Source organism: Haliaeetus leucocephalus, unplaced genomic scaffold (assembly GCF_000737465.1).
Source record: "Haliaeetus leucocephalus isolate CR32 unplaced genomic scaffold, Haliaeetus_leucocephalus-4.0 Scaffold871, whole genome shotgun sequence".
Taxonomy (NCBI): Eukaryota; Metazoa; Chordata; class Aves; order Accipitriformes; family Accipitridae; genus Haliaeetus; species Haliaeetus leucocephalus.
The window spans coordinates 4,849,425-4,868,519 of NW_010973307.1; the positions used below are offsets into that span (position 1 = coordinate 4,849,425).

The 19,095-nt window shown below is 63.0% G+C and overlaps 1 protein-coding gene across 1 annotated transcript in view; it reads right to left on the reverse strand.

Annotated features, from left to right (window-relative positions):
- Nucleotides 1-6,144: 6,144 nt before the first annotated feature.
- Nucleotides 6,145-19,095, reverse strand: part of KCNK3 (potassium channel, subfamily K, member 3) — a 13,265-nt gene continuing 314 nt past the window's right edge. The window contains exon 2 of the mRNA XM_010583194.1: nucleotides 6,145-7,025. Within this exon, the coding sequence (XP_010581496.1) occupies nucleotides 6,145-7,025 (881 nt within the window). The remainder of the gene's footprint in view (nucleotides 7,026-19,095) is intronic.

Here is a 19,095-nt window from a genome sequence, read left to right on the forward strand (position 1 = left end):
GCTCCCAGGCTCGGTTTGCAGTGCCGCCCTCCCCGTGGCCGGTGTGCCCCCCCCACCCCACCCGGTGTCACGCGGGTCCCCGCCGCGGCGCTGCCGGCAGATGGCGCCGGCGGTGCAGGATTGGGCTCCCCGCCGCACCAGAGGCTTGGGCCCCCCCGCCCGTCCCGGGCCAGGCAGGAAGGCCGGACCCCCCCCCGCCTTCCCTTCCCCCGGCCTCCCCGCCAGCCAGAGATAAATTGTTTTTCCATCCGACGTCAGCCCCGGCAGCCGTGACCCGTGGGAGGCCGCGGGGGGGGACAGAAAAACCCACTCCAAGGGCCTCGGCCAAGGCTGGCTGCGCCGGTCAGAGTTAACCCTTCCCGCGGCTGGGGGGGCACGGGCGGGCAGGGCAGGCCTGGGCATCGCCTCCTGGCCTCGCTGTCCCCCCGGGATGCTGCGGGGAAGGGGACCCAAGCGTGGCCCTGGGGAGGGACGTGAGGGGGGGGGAGCGTTGGCTCTGGTGGCTTCGTGGGGGGGTGGGGTGGGGGTCCTCCCAAAACAGGGCTGGGGCAGAGCAGCTCCCCCAAACCCCACGGGACCGGGACACCCAGCAGCCGCTGGCACCCGCTGCCGTTCGGGCTGTGGATCTGCCTCCGGGACCCCCGGTGAGCCCCCCCGGTGACATCCCAAGCGCATCCTGATCCCCCCGGCGGGGACCCCTTGGCAGCCGCTGGGCCGCATCCGAAGGGAAAGGGCGAAGGAAGCAGGATGAGGCCGCCTCCTCCGGGCCCCGTCAACTTCTCCTTCTTTGGTGCCACTGAGGCTGTGGCCATTTCTCATCACCCCTCGCTCCAGCCAGCAAGACAAACATCCCCCCCGTGTCCCCCTCGTCCCCCCCCGCCATCCCTCCCTGCAGCCTTCGCCCATGGAAAATACCGGCGATAAGATGGCAGCGGGCGGGCAGGGGGCACAGCGGAGAAGGCAGCATCCCACCGCAGGCGCTCGTGCCCGGAGAAGCCCCACCACACGTCCGCATGGGCAGCGGGCACCGTGCCACTTGCCGGTGTCACCCGTGGGGACGCTACGGGCTGGGCCAGTTGGGCTGGGCAGGGAGGGTGGGACAAGCGGGGATGGTCTCCCGTAGCCCCCCTCCTCCAGTCCTGGGATGGGTGAGTGTCCCAAGGACACGCGGGCGAGCGGTGGCAGAGCCACTGACTCCCAAAGTCGCCTGCACGGTGCCCACCTGGTGCCAGCCCCCCCCAGACACCCGTGGGGGGCTGTCTGGGGTCCCCAGGGCGGGAGGAGATGGGACATTAGGGACACCCAGCACCCTGCAGCCGGAGACCAGGAGGAGCGGGGACCGGCTGGCAGGGTGGAGACGGTGGCATCTCCTGCCCACACGCATGCATCCCTGCAGCTCAGTGCACATGCAGCCCCCCCCCGCCAGCAGAGGTGCTCCCCGGCCCCACGTAATTAATGAGGCCATGAGGCCCATCGCCTCATTAACAGAGCGCATAATTCTTCCATCTCCTGGGCTCAGCTCCTGTTTCTCCAGGCTCAGGGCCACCAGCCGGAGTGTTCCCATCCCTTCCCGTTTGCCCTGTCCGGAGAGGGGGTTTGGTTCCCCCCACCTTCAAACACACACTCTGCCCCTTGGGTCACCCCAGTGTCCCCATCACCAGCCCAGGGTCCCAAACCGGTCCTACTGGCACTCCCCATCCCGTGGCCGCATCCAGCCGGTGTTCCTCCCCAGCACCTCTCCCCCAATTCGGATCAGTGAAGGGGCAGGTTGGCGGCAGGGAGCGGTGACCCCCAGCATGTCCCCGTCCCCAGGGTGCCAAGTCCCGCAGCTGCCTCGGGATGCCCTCAGCATCCAAAGGACCCTGGTGCAGAGCAATGAAGATGTTGAGGCCATGCGCTGGATAGGGAGAAGGTCAGGGTAACAAAAATAAGGGTTCCCACTCCCCAGCAGTGTCTGCTGGAGCTTTTTGCTGGGTTTAATGAGCTGGGAAGGGAAAACAGAAACATTTAATAAGACTTTTTGTTTTAAAATTAAACCCCTATTTACTGAAAATGGCTTTAGAAACCAGAGCAGCATGAGTTTTAATTTCTTTTTCTTTTTCCCCCCCATTAAACCCCTCATTTTCCCCTTTTCTCTACCTGCTTCCCACCCACTACCTGGCCCCTTTTCAGCCTTCACTCCCCACCCCTTCTCCTCCTCTTCCTCGTGGCTTGGAGGAGGCCGCAGGATGAGTCCCAGCTGCCCGGGGCTGAGCTTCCCCTGCAGCCATGAGCTAGCGGCCCGCTGCTTAATCCCAGGGAGGAATTTTAAGTCTCTCCAGCGGACTGTAAATATTTGGGCTACAGCTGACAAGGAAAATTTAAATGCTTTGAGAGGGGAAAAAAAATCACCCGGGATGAGACAGCGGGGGCAGATGGCTCGGGGTGCTCCTAAACCCACTGGGACCTGCCGGGAGGTTCCTCCACAGGGGACACCCCTCAGCCCCCTGCCATGGGGGTGTCCCAGCTCCCACCCCATCCCCTGCCCACAACAGGGACCTGCCCGCGCAGCCCTGGTCTGACTGGAGAGGACCAGTCCCTGCGGATCCCTATGGGTCCCCTGGGGATGCTCCGTTTTCCCAAAGCGGATGGTGGGGTGGGGGGACCCGCTGGAGGTGGCCGAGCCTTTTGTCCTGTCACTGGGCACCACTGGGAAGATCCTGGCTCCATCCTCTTCCCCATCAGGTGTTTATAGCCATGATGAGACCCCCCCTGAGCCTTCTCTGCTCCCCAGCTCCCTCAGGCTTTCCTCCTAGGAGAGATGCTCCAGTCCACCATCTTCATGGACTCCCTCCAGTATATCCACGTCTCTCGTGGACTGGGGAGCCCATAACTGGGCCCAGCACTCCAGATGTGGCCTCACCAGTGCTGAGCAGAGAGGAAGCTCCGAATACCCTCACCCTTCCTTGCAGCAAGTTGTTGGCTCATGGTCAACCTGGTGTCCTCTCCTGCCGGGGTGCTTTCCAGTCGGGTGGCCATTGCTTCATGGGGTTGTTCCTCCCCAGGGGCAGGACTTGGCACTTTTCCTCATTGAACGTCATGAGGTTCCTCTCTGGCCGCTTCTCCATCCCTGCCACGTCCCTCCTGCATCTCCACCACTCCCAGCCCTGTGTCACCAGCAGCCTCCCAGCAGGTCCACCCCAACCCATCAGTGACTTTCTCCCCAGTTGCCCCAGTGCCAGGGGCCTGTGCAGCACTGGGCAGGTTGGCAGCTCCATGCAGAGGGCTGGGAGCTTGGGGGACCAGTTACACCCCGGGAATGGTCGTACTGGATCAGACCAAAGCTCCAGCTGGCTCAGCATCGTGTCTTCCTGATAGGAAGCACTGGAGGAAGAGGAGGATGGAGGGATGCCTCCAACCCCTCCAGCTGCATCCCAGGGGCAGGAGGGAAAGGTTCAACAGAGGGACCAAATGCCAGGGAAGCACCCAGCCCCCTGACACTTCCACATCCCCATGGGTGCACCCTCGGGCAGGGTGAAAGCTGCTGCTCAGATGAGCCACTCTCTCCATCGGCTGCTGCCGAGACAGATCTGCTCTTTGCAGGCTTAGCTTTATTAGATTAGGTGGCGGCTCTCACCTGGGTTTGGACGCAGAGGGTTTTATCCACTTAAAGGCAGGAGAGCAGCCCAGAGCTCTGCTGGTGGCCCCAGCCATGAAGATGGCATGTCCCCGTCCATCCCGGTACATCCTGGCCATCAGCAATGCCCAAATCCCCTTGGAGGTTTGGACCCAGATGCCCAACACCGTTTGAGGTGCCCCCGGCTCTCCTCTTTGTGCGTCTCCCCTCTGTGCCTCAGTTTCCCCATGCAGCACGAGACAGGGGGGCTCAGCCCTGTCCCCCCTGGGTCACACGGTGGATCGCAACTGCTCGCAACCGTTGGGCGCTTCTTGGCTGTTGCAGGGAGCAGAGGGAGGTCCCAGCCTGAGTGAAGGCTGCAGAGACGCTGCTATGGGCAAGAACAGGAGGGATACAGCTCTGCTGGGTTTTGGGGGGGGGTCCCATGGGAAAAGCTGCTGCAGGACCCCCTCCAGCCTTGCAGTAGTGGGTGATGGTGGGAGGGAAGAGGTCGGGGAGCCCCGAGGGGTTCTGCCCTACCCAGCAGCCCAAAACCCGTCACCCACTGACCCCACCAAAGGATGCTGCAGCCCCGGCAGAGCTCAAAGCTGAGCCTCTCCTCTCCCCCCTCCGTGGGAAAAGTCAGGAGAGGGGCAGAGGCTTGTCCTGAGGAAATTCTCACACTTCCCAGTCACCGCAGAGCAAAGGTGATGGGGCACGGAGCCACGGCGCGGGGAGGTCCCAGGGGATCGGGACCCTCTGCTCCCAGTCCCTCATCCTCACCCAGCACCCAAGGGAAGGAGCCGAGGTAGTGCCGAAGTTTGAACCAGCCTTTATTTCTCTCTCTAAGGAAAGTAACTCAGTGGTACAAATATGCTTTGGCATGAGAACCAGAGAAACCTTGCTGGGGGGAGTGTGGCTCCCCGCGGGTGCCCTAGGATGAGAAAGATGCAGAGAGCAAAAAGAAATTCCCCGGAGTCATCAACAGTGTCCCCCCAAGACTCCTTTCTGATAGATATTTATAGATTTCTATAGATATGATGATAGTGTCATTTATAATAAATATCCTCTCTGGTATCTAACAGTATGTACAGGTCGTCAAGTATTAGAAATACATTGGTTTTCTTCTGTTAAAAGGTGACAAAAGACACAGGTGGGTTGGGTGCCCCAGCTGTCCCCAAAGTCCCCCTGGCACCCCTGGGGCTCAAAGAGGGACCGGTGCCTGTCACGGTGTCCCCCGGGGTCCCCGCTGGCGGGGGGACAGCCTGTGCTTTGGGTGCTGGCAGGGGGGAGCGCAGTCCTGGGGGTGAGGGGGGTGCTCCCCGTGGGGCTGCCCCGTGCATGGAGGGGGGCAAGGAAAGAAGTTTTTGCCCCCCTCTTGCTGTGCCAGGGTGGCCGTGCCGGAGATGACCCCCGGGATGTCCTGGGTCTCAGAGAGGGGAAGCCCCAGGAGCATCCCCTGCTCTGGGCTCAAGGTGTTGGGGTGGGATGGGGTGCGGGTCGAAAGGGGACCGGTTCAACCCGGGGGTGTGAAGGAGAAGAAGGGTGGAAAAAGTCTTATAATGCCCCAGGTTGTCCCCTAAAAAAGCTCCCCGAGGGTAACGGCTCCGGCCCCAGAGCTGCCACAGGGGAGGATGGAGATGGGGGTCCCAGGGGACTGTGCTGCCGCTGCCTGTCCGTCCTACCTCCCGGGGATGGCTCCCCATCAGGAATATCCCGGGGATGCCCAGGTTTGCCCATCTAAAGAGGGTTAAAATAACCCCGTAAAGCTCTCGGAGGGTTGCCCACCGAGTTGCGGCAGGCGTTTTCGGCAGCCTACGTGACTCACGGCTTGTTTTCTCGGCTGCAGGGGCAGGCTGATGTGCGCAGTGATCGAAAAAGCTCCGTCTAAGCCCCTCTTAGCCTGATTTGCCCGTTGATGCGTGCTCGCCTTCGCCACGGCATCCCTCACCGCCTGGAGACCTGCCTTCCCCGGGGCAGCCCTGTGGCCAGAGAAGGCAGAGGATGGAGGGGACGGGACCTCGCTGCTGCCCACGGTCGCTGCCAGGAGCCCCACGTCCTCCTCTCCCCACGTCCCACGAGGCCTCTGGTGCACACACGGTCACGCGTCCGGCTCACGGCCATGCCGTGGAGCTGCCCCGGGGCCGTGGGGGTCCCCAGCCGCTTGCACAGAGGTATCACGGTGGGAGGTGCAAGCATATCCCCCACCCCATCAGGTTAGAACACTCTCCAGCTCTTCAAATTTCACATTTTTGAGGAGTGGTTTTGCAAAATAAAATAAAATAAAATTAACTTAAATTAAAATAAAATAAAACCAGCAGCTCCCTTCTTCCCGCTTCAGAGAGGACCGAGGCAGCCTCGCCGCTGCTCCCGCATCCCTCCCGAGTCCCGGCAGAGGAGCACAGCCCCCGGTTCCCCCGGGGGTCCCAGTCCGCTGCCTCCCCCTCCGCATCCAGACCCCGGGGCAGTTTCCTCCTGCCGTGACCAAGAAAGTTCCTTGGCCACGGGGCCAAGGCGGCGGGGGGGGTCCGGGTGGGGATGGAGAGGGGCTACACGGAGCTGCGGCGCTTCATGAGCCCCTGGAAAGCCGCCAGGCTGTGGAGACCGGTGGAGACGGAGCTGATGGCCGACCGGCGGGTGTTGCAGAAGCATCTGTTGGAGGGGGTCTCCGGACAGCGGCCGGGCGAGGAGTGGCTCTGCTCCACGCAGGTGTCCGAGGTGGAGAGGTCCCTGGGGATGATCATGGGGATGGAGTACTGCAGCTTCTCCCGGCTCTTGTACCACAGGCACGAGCACATGGATTGGAAGTGGAGAACCTCGGCGTAGACGTTCCGAAAGCCGCCCCCGCCACTTCCCACCGCCGCCGGTGCGGCCGAGGCGGCGTCCGCGGCGTGGATGCTGCTGGCTTGCCCGTTGCGGGTGAGCAGCGCCCGGTGCTCGGCATCCCGCTTCTCGTCCTCGGCGTTCATGGTCATGAAACGCAGCACCACCAGGTTGAGGAAAGCCCCGATGACCGTCAGCCCCGTCAGGATGTAGACGAAGCTGAAGGCCACGTACTGTGGCTTGTTCTGGAGGGCTTCGTCCTTCTGCAGGGCCACGTAGTCCCCGAAGCCGATGGTGGTGAGGGTGATGAAGCAGTAGTAGTAGGCGTGGAAGAAGCTCCAGTGCTCATAGTAGGAGAAGGCGGCTGCCCCGATGCAGAGGGTGCTGATGCAGGAGAAGAACCCGATGGTGACCATGTTGGCCATGGAGACCTCCGCGCGCCTCATGCCAAGGCACTTCTTGATGCGGTGGAGGAGGTACCTGACAAAGGTGTTGATCCTCTCGCCCAAGCTCTGGAACATGACGAGGGTGAGGGGGATCCCCAGCAGGGCATAGACCATGCAGAAGACCTTCCCCCCGTCCGTGCTGGGGGCTGCATGGCCGTAACCTGAGGAGCAAAGCCACAGAGCGGGATCAGCTTGGTGGTCTGAGTGGGGTGCGAGGTGTGCACCGCCTCAAACCGCTTCCCCGACTGAGTTGGTGGTGGTGAACCCCAACCCTGACTGGTGCCATCCTCACCCCAAGGCACAAGGAGGGACCACAGATGGTTGGGCAGGCTGGGGGGGATAATGGGATCTCCAAATGGAAATGAAGGGGAGGGACCTGGCAAAGGGGGAAAGCCCTCAGCTCGTGGGGAAAGGAGCTGGGGGGGTGGCAGAGGGTGATGGATGGGGTGCTGCATCTCTGGGTTGGGGTGGGGGCAGCCGGGGGATGCTTGGATGGACCCTGGCTGGGGTGGGGGGGACGTTCCCCAGCCTTGGGGTTTTGGAAACTGGAGATTGCTCTTCCCTGAAATACCCATCCTGGGACGAACCATCTCAAAGCAGCCAGGTGGAAAAGCGCAGGAGATGGGGAAAATAGGGATTTTTAAGGGCTCAAGAGATGAGGGCGGCTGGCTCTCCTCTCTCACCCCAGCCCCGCATCCCCATGCCCCCATGTCCCACTGCCTGCCGGCTTGGGGCTGCCATGGGAGCTGGGGGAGCATCCGTGCCCAGCCCTGGGGGGCTCATCTGGGTCTCAATTAATCTCCTGTCTGCACAAACCCCATGCAGATAGGACTTATTCTGTCTCTGCGCTGGCAGATCATTCATCCCTAATGGATCCCGGGCGCCTGCAGCTGGGCAGAGGCAGCTGAGCCTGGAGGACGTGTGGGTGCCGAGCCGGGGCGCCCCGGGGAGATGTGCAGTGCCCCCGCGCTGCGGGGGGTGCCCGGGCAGCCAGGCACCAGCCGCTCCCCTTCCAATTCCCTTCCTCTGTCCCTTTTCCTTTCTCTTTTTTCCTTTTCCTTTCCCTTCATTTCTCCTTTCTGGTTTCCTTTTCCTCTCCCCCTCCCTCTCCCTCTCCCTCTCCTTTTCCCTCTCCCTCTCCCTTTCAGTCCTTTCTCTTTTTCCCTTTCCCTTTCCCTTCTCTTTTTCCTTTCCCTTCCCTTTCCTTTTCCTTTTCCCTTTCCCTTTCTTTTTTCCCTTCCCCTTCCCTTTCCCCCTCGCCAGCACCGCAAGCCATCGACAAGCGTCAGGGTGAGGGCTTCACCTCCGATGCCCGGAGCCAGCAGGCTGGGGCCCCAGGAGCAGGCAGGGGCAGCGGGCAGGGGCGGCGGGCAGCAGGCGGGCAGGAGCACTGCTGGGGTCCGGGGGGCTGCAGCCGCAGCTCACCAACCTCTCAGACCCCGGAGGGGCTCAAAACCGCTTCCCTCGGACTCCGAGCGTGTTTGGGACAGGGCTGGGGGTGCCGGCACAAGCACACCCACCGCAGCGCCCGCTTCTCCAAGGCCTGTCCCAGCAATTAAGCCAGAGCCAGCACCCACGGCCACGTGATGCCGCAGCAGCCCCCCAGCCCGTGGGAACGGTGGAGGGGAGCTCGCCCTGCCCCGGCTCTGTTTAATCCTGGCTGGGCGGAGGCAGGCGACATCCCTCACTGTCACCCTCGCCGGCAGCCTCGGGAGGCCAAGGATTAAGCCAGGCCGGAGCGAGGCAAAACCAAGGATCGTCAGATCTCTGCCCAAGCCGCCTCCGAGGAGCTGGTGTGACCTCTCCCAGCCACCAGTGCCGCCGGCTTGGGCTGCAGCCATGGGAGCCGGAGAGCATCGCCGGAGAGCATCACTGGAGAGCATCACTGCTCTCATCAGTGCCAGGTGCCCGCCTGTCCCTTCCCTTGCTGATGGAAAAGGGGGCTGCTGCTTGCTGTCCCCTCCCCAGCAGCAGAAGGGACACCGAGGCAATGCCATGCCACCCGGGTGGCCACCGGGTCCCGCAGCAGAGCTGGGCAATGCATTTCAAACCAGGGTCACATCCCACTGCCCTCAGGGCAGGCACCGAGCCCTCACCCTGCCCGTCTGCCTGCCCCTACCCTTCATCTTCTGCCGGACGCCCTCCCAACAGCCCAAATCTCCCCATTCCTCGTGCATCAGCCGGTCGGGGACGGGGTTTTAGGACACAAGCCTTGAGCAGTGCCCACAGGCCCCGTCCCTGCCGACAGCCTGGCTGAGCATCCTCCTGCCCGCTCCTGCCTGCCCCGCACCACTGCAGCCTCCCGTAGCTATATTTAGCCCCATTTCCCCAGGGAAGGGAGTTTACGAGCTCTCGCAGCGTGTCCAAGCGTCCGTCAATCTGCCACCCCCCCCTTTCCCGGCTTTAGCGGGCACTGCCTGATCTCCAGCACGTTTGAGGACGGGGGGAAGGTCGTCGGGATATGAAATCCAGCCAGCGGGGAGAGGGAGACGCCAGGAAGGTGGCAGAGAGGGTGAACCCCCAAACCTCTCTCGTACCTGCGGCTTCGTCCACCGCGGCAAGGAAACGCGTTGGAGAGGAGGGCTCGGCTCCCGAGGATGCGGCAAAGTCCTGGCAGCTGCCAGGCTCAACGGTGGCTCTGCTCGCCCTGCCGCACTGGCACGTCTGACTTTGGGGCACGTCCCGGCTCGGCAAGGCTGCCGGGCACAGGCAGCGAGGCTCCTCGCCATGCTCCTGCCCTCCCTGCAGAAGGGGTTCAGCATCCCCGCTCCTCTCCATCTCCTGCCCCCCTCCTGCAGCCCCCCCAAACCTCCCCGCCGGGTGGGTACTCCTCAAAGGGGTGTCCCAGGAGGGATGCTGCCAAGGGAGGGCACGGTCAGGGTGCTCTGGGCTCCCGCTCAGGGTGCTGCAAGCAGGCAAAGGAGCACAGTGTGTGTCCCCCGGGAGAAAATATGACATGTCCCTGAGGAACGCAGCCGGCTCGTCTCCTTTTTAGGGCTGCGGAGGAGCAGGGGTAGATCTGGCCAGGGCTGCGGGGAGCAGGTGCAGGTCTCGGCTGGCCCCTGGCCCGGAGCAAATCCCAGGCTGTCGGAGCGATGGATGGTGGGGATTAGCGGGGCAGCTGCTGGGGACGGGAGGAGGGGGGGAACATTGCAGAGCGGAGGTGTTACAAGGCTGGAAGTTGCAAAGGGCTGGGAAGGAAGGGAGAGGGTCCCTGGGAGGTGGTACTGCATGCTGAAGGGGTATGGGAGGGGGCTGAGCCCTCCGGGGAGGGGGTGCAAGGGAGTGGGGGTATGAAGCAGTCAAGAAACCAGCTCCCTGCTTTACCAAATCACTGCAGGAAAGCAGGCACTGGCAGTGAGCGAGGGCTGGTGGCCTCAAGCCGTTACCCACGCCAGGACACCTCCGTGCCCAGGCGGGAGCCCTGCATCCTGCAGCCAGAGCCATCACACTCCTCATCCTCCGGTTCAGTGGTGGGGGATGCTCCTGGGGTCTGTGCTGGGCACGGGGTGGGTCTGTCCTTGCACCCACCCTCACCTCCCCCACCCCATAACCTGGGTGTCTGCTGGGTGGACGCGTGGCTGGTGTCCCCCTTCCTTAGCCAGCGCGGCTGCCACCTCTTGCCATTGCCACAGCCTGGCCCCTGCAGAGGGATGCCAGAGCCCTTCACCGTGGTCTCTGACCTGCTGCAGCTTTCACTGTCCATTGCTGAGCTGCGAGGCTGCAGGACTGATGAGAGATGGTGGGGAATGTTCAGGCATCCCGGCTGATGGGGGATCTACCAAAGCATTAACCACTCAGGGGGTCTCCAGTGCTTTGGAGCAGCCCCAGTTTCTGTCCCAGCCTGGAAGGAAGACAACTCTGGTCCTTCTAAGTCTGGGACAAACCCAACTCTGGTCCTTCCAAGCCTGGTTTCACACAACCATGAAACCCCACAGCCTGCGGAGCGCTGCCTCCCTTCTCACCCTGCTTCCTGGCAGGTTTAGCAGCAGCCACCAAGGTCGGTACGTTCCTGTGCATTTTGGGGAGAAAGGAATAACCCAACTGCATCTGTAGACACTGGAGGATCCACAGTCAGGAGAGCCCCAGGGATGCTTTGGTGGAGGAAAAGCCTCATCCTCTGGAGGTGTCACCCCCCACCATGAAGACCACCCTCCCCAAGCAGACCCCACGCTTGCTGCTGGCTGGCACGGCGGTGAACACGCAACGACCCCACACTCCCAAAGCACTTTAGCACTCAAAAGCAACCAACGCACAAAGCACTCAGCCCTGAGGCCCCTGAGTCCCTGCCCCAGACACCCCCTTCTCCTGGCCCTTATGGAGAAACTCTTGGGGGTCCCCCAGGGATGGAGGCAGTGAGTGGGTATCCCTTGGGGTGCAGCATGCCCTGGGCAGCAGCCTTCGCCTCCTCCTCATGTCAGCCCTGCAGCCAGCCCTGCATCCCCCCGCCCCATCACTCCCAGTAAGGACCAGCATCCCGCTCAGCGTTTAACGGGCGCCCGTTTCCCGATGTATCCCCCGGGTGACGCAAGCTCGGCCGAGGTACAAAAGGCACCCGCGCAGTGCCAAGCTCTCTCCAGCACCCGCAGCCAAGAACAACCTGGTTCTGTGCCCAGTCCTGCCAGTTAACCAGTGCCGGGGCTGAGCCTGGGGACCCCAGCTGTCCCCCAGGCCGGGGATGGAGACCCAGGCGATGCAGCCGGTACACGGGGTGCCCCTCAGTGCTGCCTGGGAGATGCCCCGTCTTCGCAGGGCGAGCAAACAAGCAGGCAGAGAGCGGCTGGGAAAGGCAGCATGTGGCAGCGGCAGCAGCGCTGCCAGCCTGCCCTGAGCAAACACGGCCCTGGCACGAAGGGGCACGGCGCTGCCTGTGCTGCGTGGGGACACGCGTGTCCTGCAACGCCTCTGTCCCCCGCCGGACAGGGGTTGAGGACAGTGGGAAGGGGCTCATCCTGCCCGGGGACACCTCCTGGGCAGGGCAGGGTGAGAGGCAGCCGGAGCAGAGGGACAGGACCCGGGTAGCAGCATCCTGGGGCTAGGCTGACATTGGGCAATGCAGAGATGGAGCGAGCCCTGGGACCCACAGCACCCAGGCTGCTGCTGTGCCAGCTGGGTCCTGGACCCATAGCAGGGACTGTCTTTGCTGTGCCTTCACCAGGGCGGGTGAAGGGGCAGCCAGCTTGCCATACTCTCACCCTGCCATCCATCCATCCATCCATCCATCCACCCACCCATGCATCCTTCCTTCCATCCAGCCATGCATCCACCCACCCATCTGTCCTTCCATCTATCCTTTCATCCATCCACCCAATCCATCCTCCCACCCATCCAACCTTCCATCCACCCACCCATTTGTCCGTCCATCCATCCATCCATCCATCCACCCATCCATCCTTCTATCCATCTACCCATCCTTCCTTCCTTCTATCCATCCACCCACCCACCAAAAATTTCTGCCCATCCACCTCTCCTCCTGCCCCTCTCTCTCCCTGTCCACCCTCACCCCCATCTCCCTACTCTTACCCCCCGACCCCCCCCCCCCGCTGCACTCAGCCTCCCTCCTGCCCCAGCCCAGCCCAGCAGCACTGGGGGCTGCCCTGGGTGGGGGTGTCACATTGGAGAGGGGGTGGCAGGCTTGGCTGGGGGCTTGTACCTCTGTAGGATGGAAGGGACCCCAGGGTTGGAGCCCCCTCCAGGACACCATCTCCACAGCAGGATGGGGGCTAGACCCTCAGGTCCCCCAGCCCCCCCAAAACACAGCAGCAGGGTAACCCCCCCAGTACCCCTTCCCATCCTCTGCACCAGTGTCTGTGCCCCTGCCCCCCCCCCGGTCCCTGCGTCACCGTGACCCCTTCCCCCCACATTTATCCTACACACTTGGGGGGGTGTCACCCCCCAAAGGGGCTTGGAGCCACCCCTGACCCTGCTCCCACCGCAGGGAGGGGGCAGAGCAGGACGGTTTGGGGGGTGCAGCCGGTGCCTGTCCCCCCCCAGGCATCGCTCCCTGCAGGCGGGGGCCGGACCCTGCCGTAGCGGGGAGGGGGGGTCAGGATGGTGTCATGGAAAATCCCGGCGCCGGCCAAGCGCCCTGTTTGCGCCGAAACTGGCAATTTTTCCCTCAGTCCTGGGGCTCCGCCAGGCCCCTTCCTGGCCCCCTCCGTGTCCCCCCCCTGTTCCATCCCTCCCCTCCTCCTGCAAAAGGGGGGTGCAGCCAGGTTCCCCCAACTGCCCTTAGGGGCCCTGCAGCAGGACGGGGGTACTCTTGGCGCTGGTGGTCGAGGCGGGATACCCCGGTGATGGGCACGGCTGGATGCTGACGAACACCCGGACACGGGAGGCTGGTCTTGCTGGTTGAGGGGGTTTTTTTTGGGGGGGGTCTGCCCTGCATACATCGGCTTACACCGCTGGGCAGAGGGACCCTGGCCCAGGCAGTGAGACCCCCCCTCACCCCCTGCAGCACCCAGGGTCCACCTCCCACGCTTGCAGGAGGTCCTGAGCCCCCCCGAGGGTGACACAGACCCCAGCCTTCTGCAAGACTCAGACCCCCAAGGACCCCTCGACGCTGCCCTGCCTCTCCATCTACAAACGCACCCCTCTGCTATCCCCCCCTACCCCGAGTCCCAGCGGGATGGGGATGGGGTCCAAGCTCAGGAATCATCTCCCCGCGGAGTTACGGCCGGTCTGGTCACCCCATCACCTCCTCCCCGGGCAGCTAAAGCCCCTGAGCCCTTGATGGCTCTCGCTGCAAAGCTCCTTACGCCAGGGATGCTTCCTTCCCTGCCGCCCTCTCCTCGGCCAAATCCCCCCGCATTCCCCCGGGAGGCAGGTGGGTGCCATGTGCTGCTCCTCCTTTACAGAAAATGGGGGTTTTCTCCACCATTTTTTAGCTCAGGCCTTCGCAGGGCAGAGCCGGAGGCTGGCAGAGGGGGGGCTGCCCCATCGTTCAGCCCTGGCTCTCCCCGGGGCACTTCACCCAGGGTCTCCCCTTGGAAAAGCAGGATGCGGCTCTTTCCTCCCAGCGCTCTGCTTAGTTTGGGTAGTGGGAAGGTGTGGAAGGGTGTGCACCAGCACCCAGCACTGTGCACCAGCACCATGCACCAGTGCGCAACACCATGCACCAGCACCCAGCACCATGCACCAGCACCATGCACCAGTGCTCAGCAACATGCACCAGCACTCAGAACCGTGCACCAGCGCCCAGCACTGTGCAAAAGCACCCAGCACTATGCAACAGCACCACGCACTGCGCACCAGTGCCCAGAACAGTGCAACAGCACCCTGCACCAGCGTCCAGCACTGTGCACGCAGCACTGTGCAACAGTGCCCAGCACCACGCACCAGCAACATGCCGCAGTGCCCAGCACCGCGCACCAGTGCTCAGCACCATATGCAGTGCCATGCACTGTGCACCGTGCCACGCACCAAGCACTGTGCACTAGCACCGTGCGCAGTGCCACGCACCGTGCACCAGCGCTCAGCACCACTTGCAGCACCAGTGGGGCCCTTCTGCCCCACGGCCGCTCTCCTTCACCCCTCTCTGCAGGCAGACAGGCGAGACCCCCGCCCCGCCAGCACGCTCCGCTCTTGCTCCTTCAATTAACCCTCCCGGCTGTGATTTATCCAAGGTGGCGGTGCCTGCTATAAATCCCGCGCCGCAGTCACTTCAGCCTGAGAGCTGCCTGATAAATATTTAAGCCGGCTCATAAATCACACGCCGGCAGAGCGGGGCTCTCCCGCAGCTCCAGCTGGGGTCCGGCCTCTTGGCATTAGACCTGGCAGCGCTGAGTCTGAGTGACCAGCCCTGGGGCTTGGTAATTGGGAGAAAAACCACCCAAACCCAAAGAAATTGTTGGGTTTTTTTTTCCCCCCGGTCCTGGGCGATGAAACCCCCCCTCGCCTCGGAGCATCTCTGCCCCGGCACGTGGTGTTTATGCCTTGCTCTGAGTCAGGCTTTGCTGGAGAGTTTAATGAGGCATCAGCTGGGAGAGGCCGAGCAGGGGGCAGTGAAGGAGCCGGTATTAATTGCTGTTATCGCTCCGGGATGGAGAGGAACAGGGAATTTATAGCCTGGGTGGGAGGGGGGAGCGGGATGGGGGGGGAAGGGATGCTCGTGGAGGGGCAGCGCTCCTGCCAGCAGGGCTGAGCCCCCAGTTCGGAGGGTCCTTGGGATGAATCCTGTGGGAGAGGACATGCACGATACCTCCATGCCACAGGTTTGCCGGAGCCTCTCTGGGAAGAGGCTCTGCCTCTTCAGCAAAGGTGCTGAGCCCCAGCCGAGCAGGCTGCTGGGGCAGCAGGCTGCAACTGCCACCCCTAAAACACACACCGCTGCTGGGAAGGGCTCAGGGATGGCTCTGGTCTCAGCCACGTACATGCCATCTCCCCATTCACCTTCTTTGTGCTTATTCCCTGATCAGTGGCAAAGGTGCATATGCCCTCATTAGGTTTCAGAGTGAACAGCCCAACCAGCAATCCCAGCATACCACAAGCAAAGGTGTCAGGGGATGGCCTGATGTCTAACTGGAGAGGGAAGGAAAGTGGTCCTGCCCTCCCAGCACTGCTCTCTGCCAGCTCCTGCAGCTCAGCAGCATGGCTGGGGTACTCAAACCCCCACAGTGACCGAGGAGCTGCCAGGCTGGACAAGGCTGCTCTCCTGGGGAAGCCCTACACATTCCCAGGGCTTGAAAGGGGTGAGATGCTGCCTGTCTCTCCCCACTGCCTGGGCATCACGTCCCATCAGGGCTGAGGGGAGAGGAATCCCAGCCCTGGAACAGCGTGGTACAGTTTTTCCCTCCGGCATGTTAACTCAGAAACCTATCAAAGGCATATTTGTAAGTGCCAACACTAATTTCCGCTGCTATCTTTTTTAGCAGGCACGGCTAGTGCAGAATGGGAACAGAAATGTCCAGAGGGGCTGGAGGGAGCGGGTGCCCCGTCCCTGGCCTTCCCCCCCCGACCAGCCGCACGGCAGCCCCAAAACTGCTGCAACCTCCTCCTTATCCCAGCGGTGACGGCTCCCGCGCCTTCCCTGAGATGTTTCCCTCTGCTGCATCCCCCAAGGCCAGAGAATCAGGGGTCCTTCCCCTCACACTGGTGCCAGTACTGGCAGGGTTGTGCCGGTACCACTGGCACTGGCGGTGGCTGGGGGTGTGTGTGCCGGAGGTGTGCCCAGGTCCTTCCCCCTTTATTGCTGGGCCAAGCCCACAGGCGTGAGCGGGGAAGGGATTCCCGCCGGGAGAGATGCTACGGACGCGATGGACTGGGGACAGGCACGTTGCCACTGGAGGACGCAGCCCGGGGATGGCGGTGATGGGGTGACTGATGGGGAGACCACGTGCAAAAGAGGGTCGGTGGGGACCCGGTCTCAGCCCGGGGTCTTCTGGCCCGAGCAGGATCCCTGCTCCCTTAATAAACAAGTGGGGAGGGAGGAGGGCTGTAACAGATGGTGACACTGCGGTGGCATTCGTCACCTGCCCCGGCCCATATGGCCGCTCGCCTCTCTGCACACAGCGAGGTGTCGGGGGGGAGGGCAGGGAGATGTGTTTTTTGGGAGCGATCCAGCGAGAGCCATCACAGCCAGCCCTGGAGCATGGAGGCCCCTTGATGCGGGGACAGGGACCGAGGTGACAGAGGACATGTCCGGCTGATGCTGACATCCCGCGAGGGGACCCCGGGGACGGCTCTGCCCGGCTGCAAGGGCAGCCACGCTCCATCCCTGCTTGCCCTGCAGCTCCCCTTGCCCCCGGCTTTGCAGGGAGGGGGGCAGAGGGTGATGACAAACCTAAATATCCTGGACCCCGGTCCCTGGTCCCCCTCCACGGTGCTTTGGGGGTGCCCAGACACTGGGGCAGCTTCTCAGGGTGTGTGTGGGGGCTGCACCCCACTAGCAGGGTGCAGGGCTCAGGGCAGCTTCATGGAGGGAGGGAGACCTTTGGAGCAGTGCTGGGAGGGCAGCTTGCCTCTTGGCTCTTTTCCCAGAAAAGGAAAAAAAAACAAACCCCAAACCCCAAAATGTAAGAGAAACTTTCCAAGTGGGACCTGTCACCCTCCCGGCTTTTCCTCCTTCCTGCTTTAAAGCCGGCCACGGCACCAGGATCTCAACCAGCACAGGAGCCCCAGCACCCCGATTGCCTCCTGAGCGTGGTGGGGAGCCTGGCTCTTTGCGGTCCCCGACTGCAAGTGGAGGGGTTGGTTGGCAATTTCCTGGAAGAATGCCTTTTTTTCCCCCACTGGAAAATCCCACTTCATGGGAATAATGGAATTTTCTTTCCTCTCTTGTGGCTTTAGCTGATTTTGCTCTCTTTGCTGGTGCACACTGGCCCCGGTCAGCAGCACCCTAGCTCCATTGCAACAGGCCAGCTAAAGCGCCTGCCTTCGAAATCATCAGATTTTGATAAAAACAGTATTGTCTTACATATTTATGTCCATGCCCCTTCCCCCTACACACCCTTGGACATCATGGAGGCTGAAGCTGCCGGCAGAGAAGGGCTCGATGCCTGCAGAGCAGTAAAACCCAGTTTGGGGACATTGCCTCTGCATTTCCCTCCCACTCCGCTGCAGCTGGACACACTTTTTTCGGGGCCGGGTGCCATCACTCCAACCCCAGAGGGGCCCCTGAGCTCCCACATCAAACCCAAACCAAGGTTTTAAGGTTTTTAACCCCCAGCCACAGCTGGCAGGGTGCTTTACTGGGGTGTAACGCCTGCATTGGGGCTCAGCCATGCTCAACCATCCCTCCTCCATCCCTCCTGGGGCTCCGGGCAGCTGCAGGCAGGGCAGGGGAGCTGGGTGTCCCGGGGGGGGGTGGGAGGCAGGGCAGGGGTCCCGACGCCCGCCCGCAGCCCGGTGCTGAGCCACGGCCTCTCGGGACCGTGAACACCGGCTTGGCTTTGTCTCCCTCCTCCGTCACTGCAGCATCCTTTGTGTGGGCTGGCGAGACGCCGCTCGCTCCCGCTCGCCTCCCGCTCGCTCCTCTCCCCAGCCCCCCGCGCACCCCCTTGCCCGCTCCTCCTCCCTCTCACGTCAAACATAAGCTGCTTGTCTTCACTTTCAAAGCCTTTCCCAGCTGCTCCCGCCAGCCGGAGAGGCCAACCCCTGCCTCCGCTCAGCCCGCGGCCGCTCCAACACCCGTTATCTCAGTCCCGGGAACCAAGAGTCACCCCAGAGCCCATGTCTCAGCCCCAAAAAACCAACAGTTACCCTAAAATCCATGCCTCGGCTTCGAGAACCAAGAGCCACCCCAACACCCGTGTCTCAAACATGGTGCCCCACCAGCCCTCCCACCCTGCCAGCTCCCGCCGGCATCTCCCCGGGGCCGTGGTACCCACGGAGATGCTGGTCAGGGCCAGGCCGGCCACGTGCCATCCCGGTCCAGGCACCGGCTGTCCCCTGGCCCCCCGGCCCCTCGCGGTGGGCTGAGGATGGGGCAGTTTGGGGACCAAGGGACGGTGGGGTCACCCCAGGAGCTGCATCGAGGGGACCCAAAGGACAGACGGGTTAATGATGTGACCAGGTGAACGTACAGAGCAGTGGTCTGGAATCCAGAGGCAGATTCTGCAGCCCCCCCCCCCCCAACATCCCCAGTTTCTGCAGCCCCTCTCCCAAAGTGGGGGAGCACCCTGGGCACCCTGGGTGAGGTCGGTTCAGGGCAGGGAGACCACCCTGAGCACCGGGGCACAGCACCCACACCCCCCCTTGGTAGAGCCAGAGAATCTGTGCAAGCAGGGACGTACCCCCCCAGATCCCCCCGCCCAGGCTGGGGGTCCCACCAGGCTTTTGCCTGGGAAGGGCAGGAGATGGGCTGCGAGGCAACCCTGTCCCCAGGGGACCTTCTTCCTCCTCCTCCTCCTCCACCAGGGAAGGGGTCAGCTAAGGAAATCGCCTGTCCCACAGCCCCACTGTGACCCCCCCACTGAGCATCCAAAGCCCCCACTGCCCTGCTGGATTCTGCACCCCCCGGGAACGTCCCTGCAGGGCTGCAAAGAGGGTCCCAGCTCAGATCCCCCCCTCACCCCTCCGGACACCCCTGAGCTGCAGAGGGGCTGGGAGTGGGGGTGAGGAGCCCCAGGTCCTTGTGGGGGATCCCCAAGGCTGGGGGACGTGCTGGTGGGGAGCCCAGAGGCTGCAGGGGGGTACCTCGAGAGTAGGGAGACCAGAGACCACGGGGATGGGCAGGTCGCCGTTCCCCGAGGACGGGGGGCCGGGGCAGGAGGGGTCCCCGATGCCTCGGGG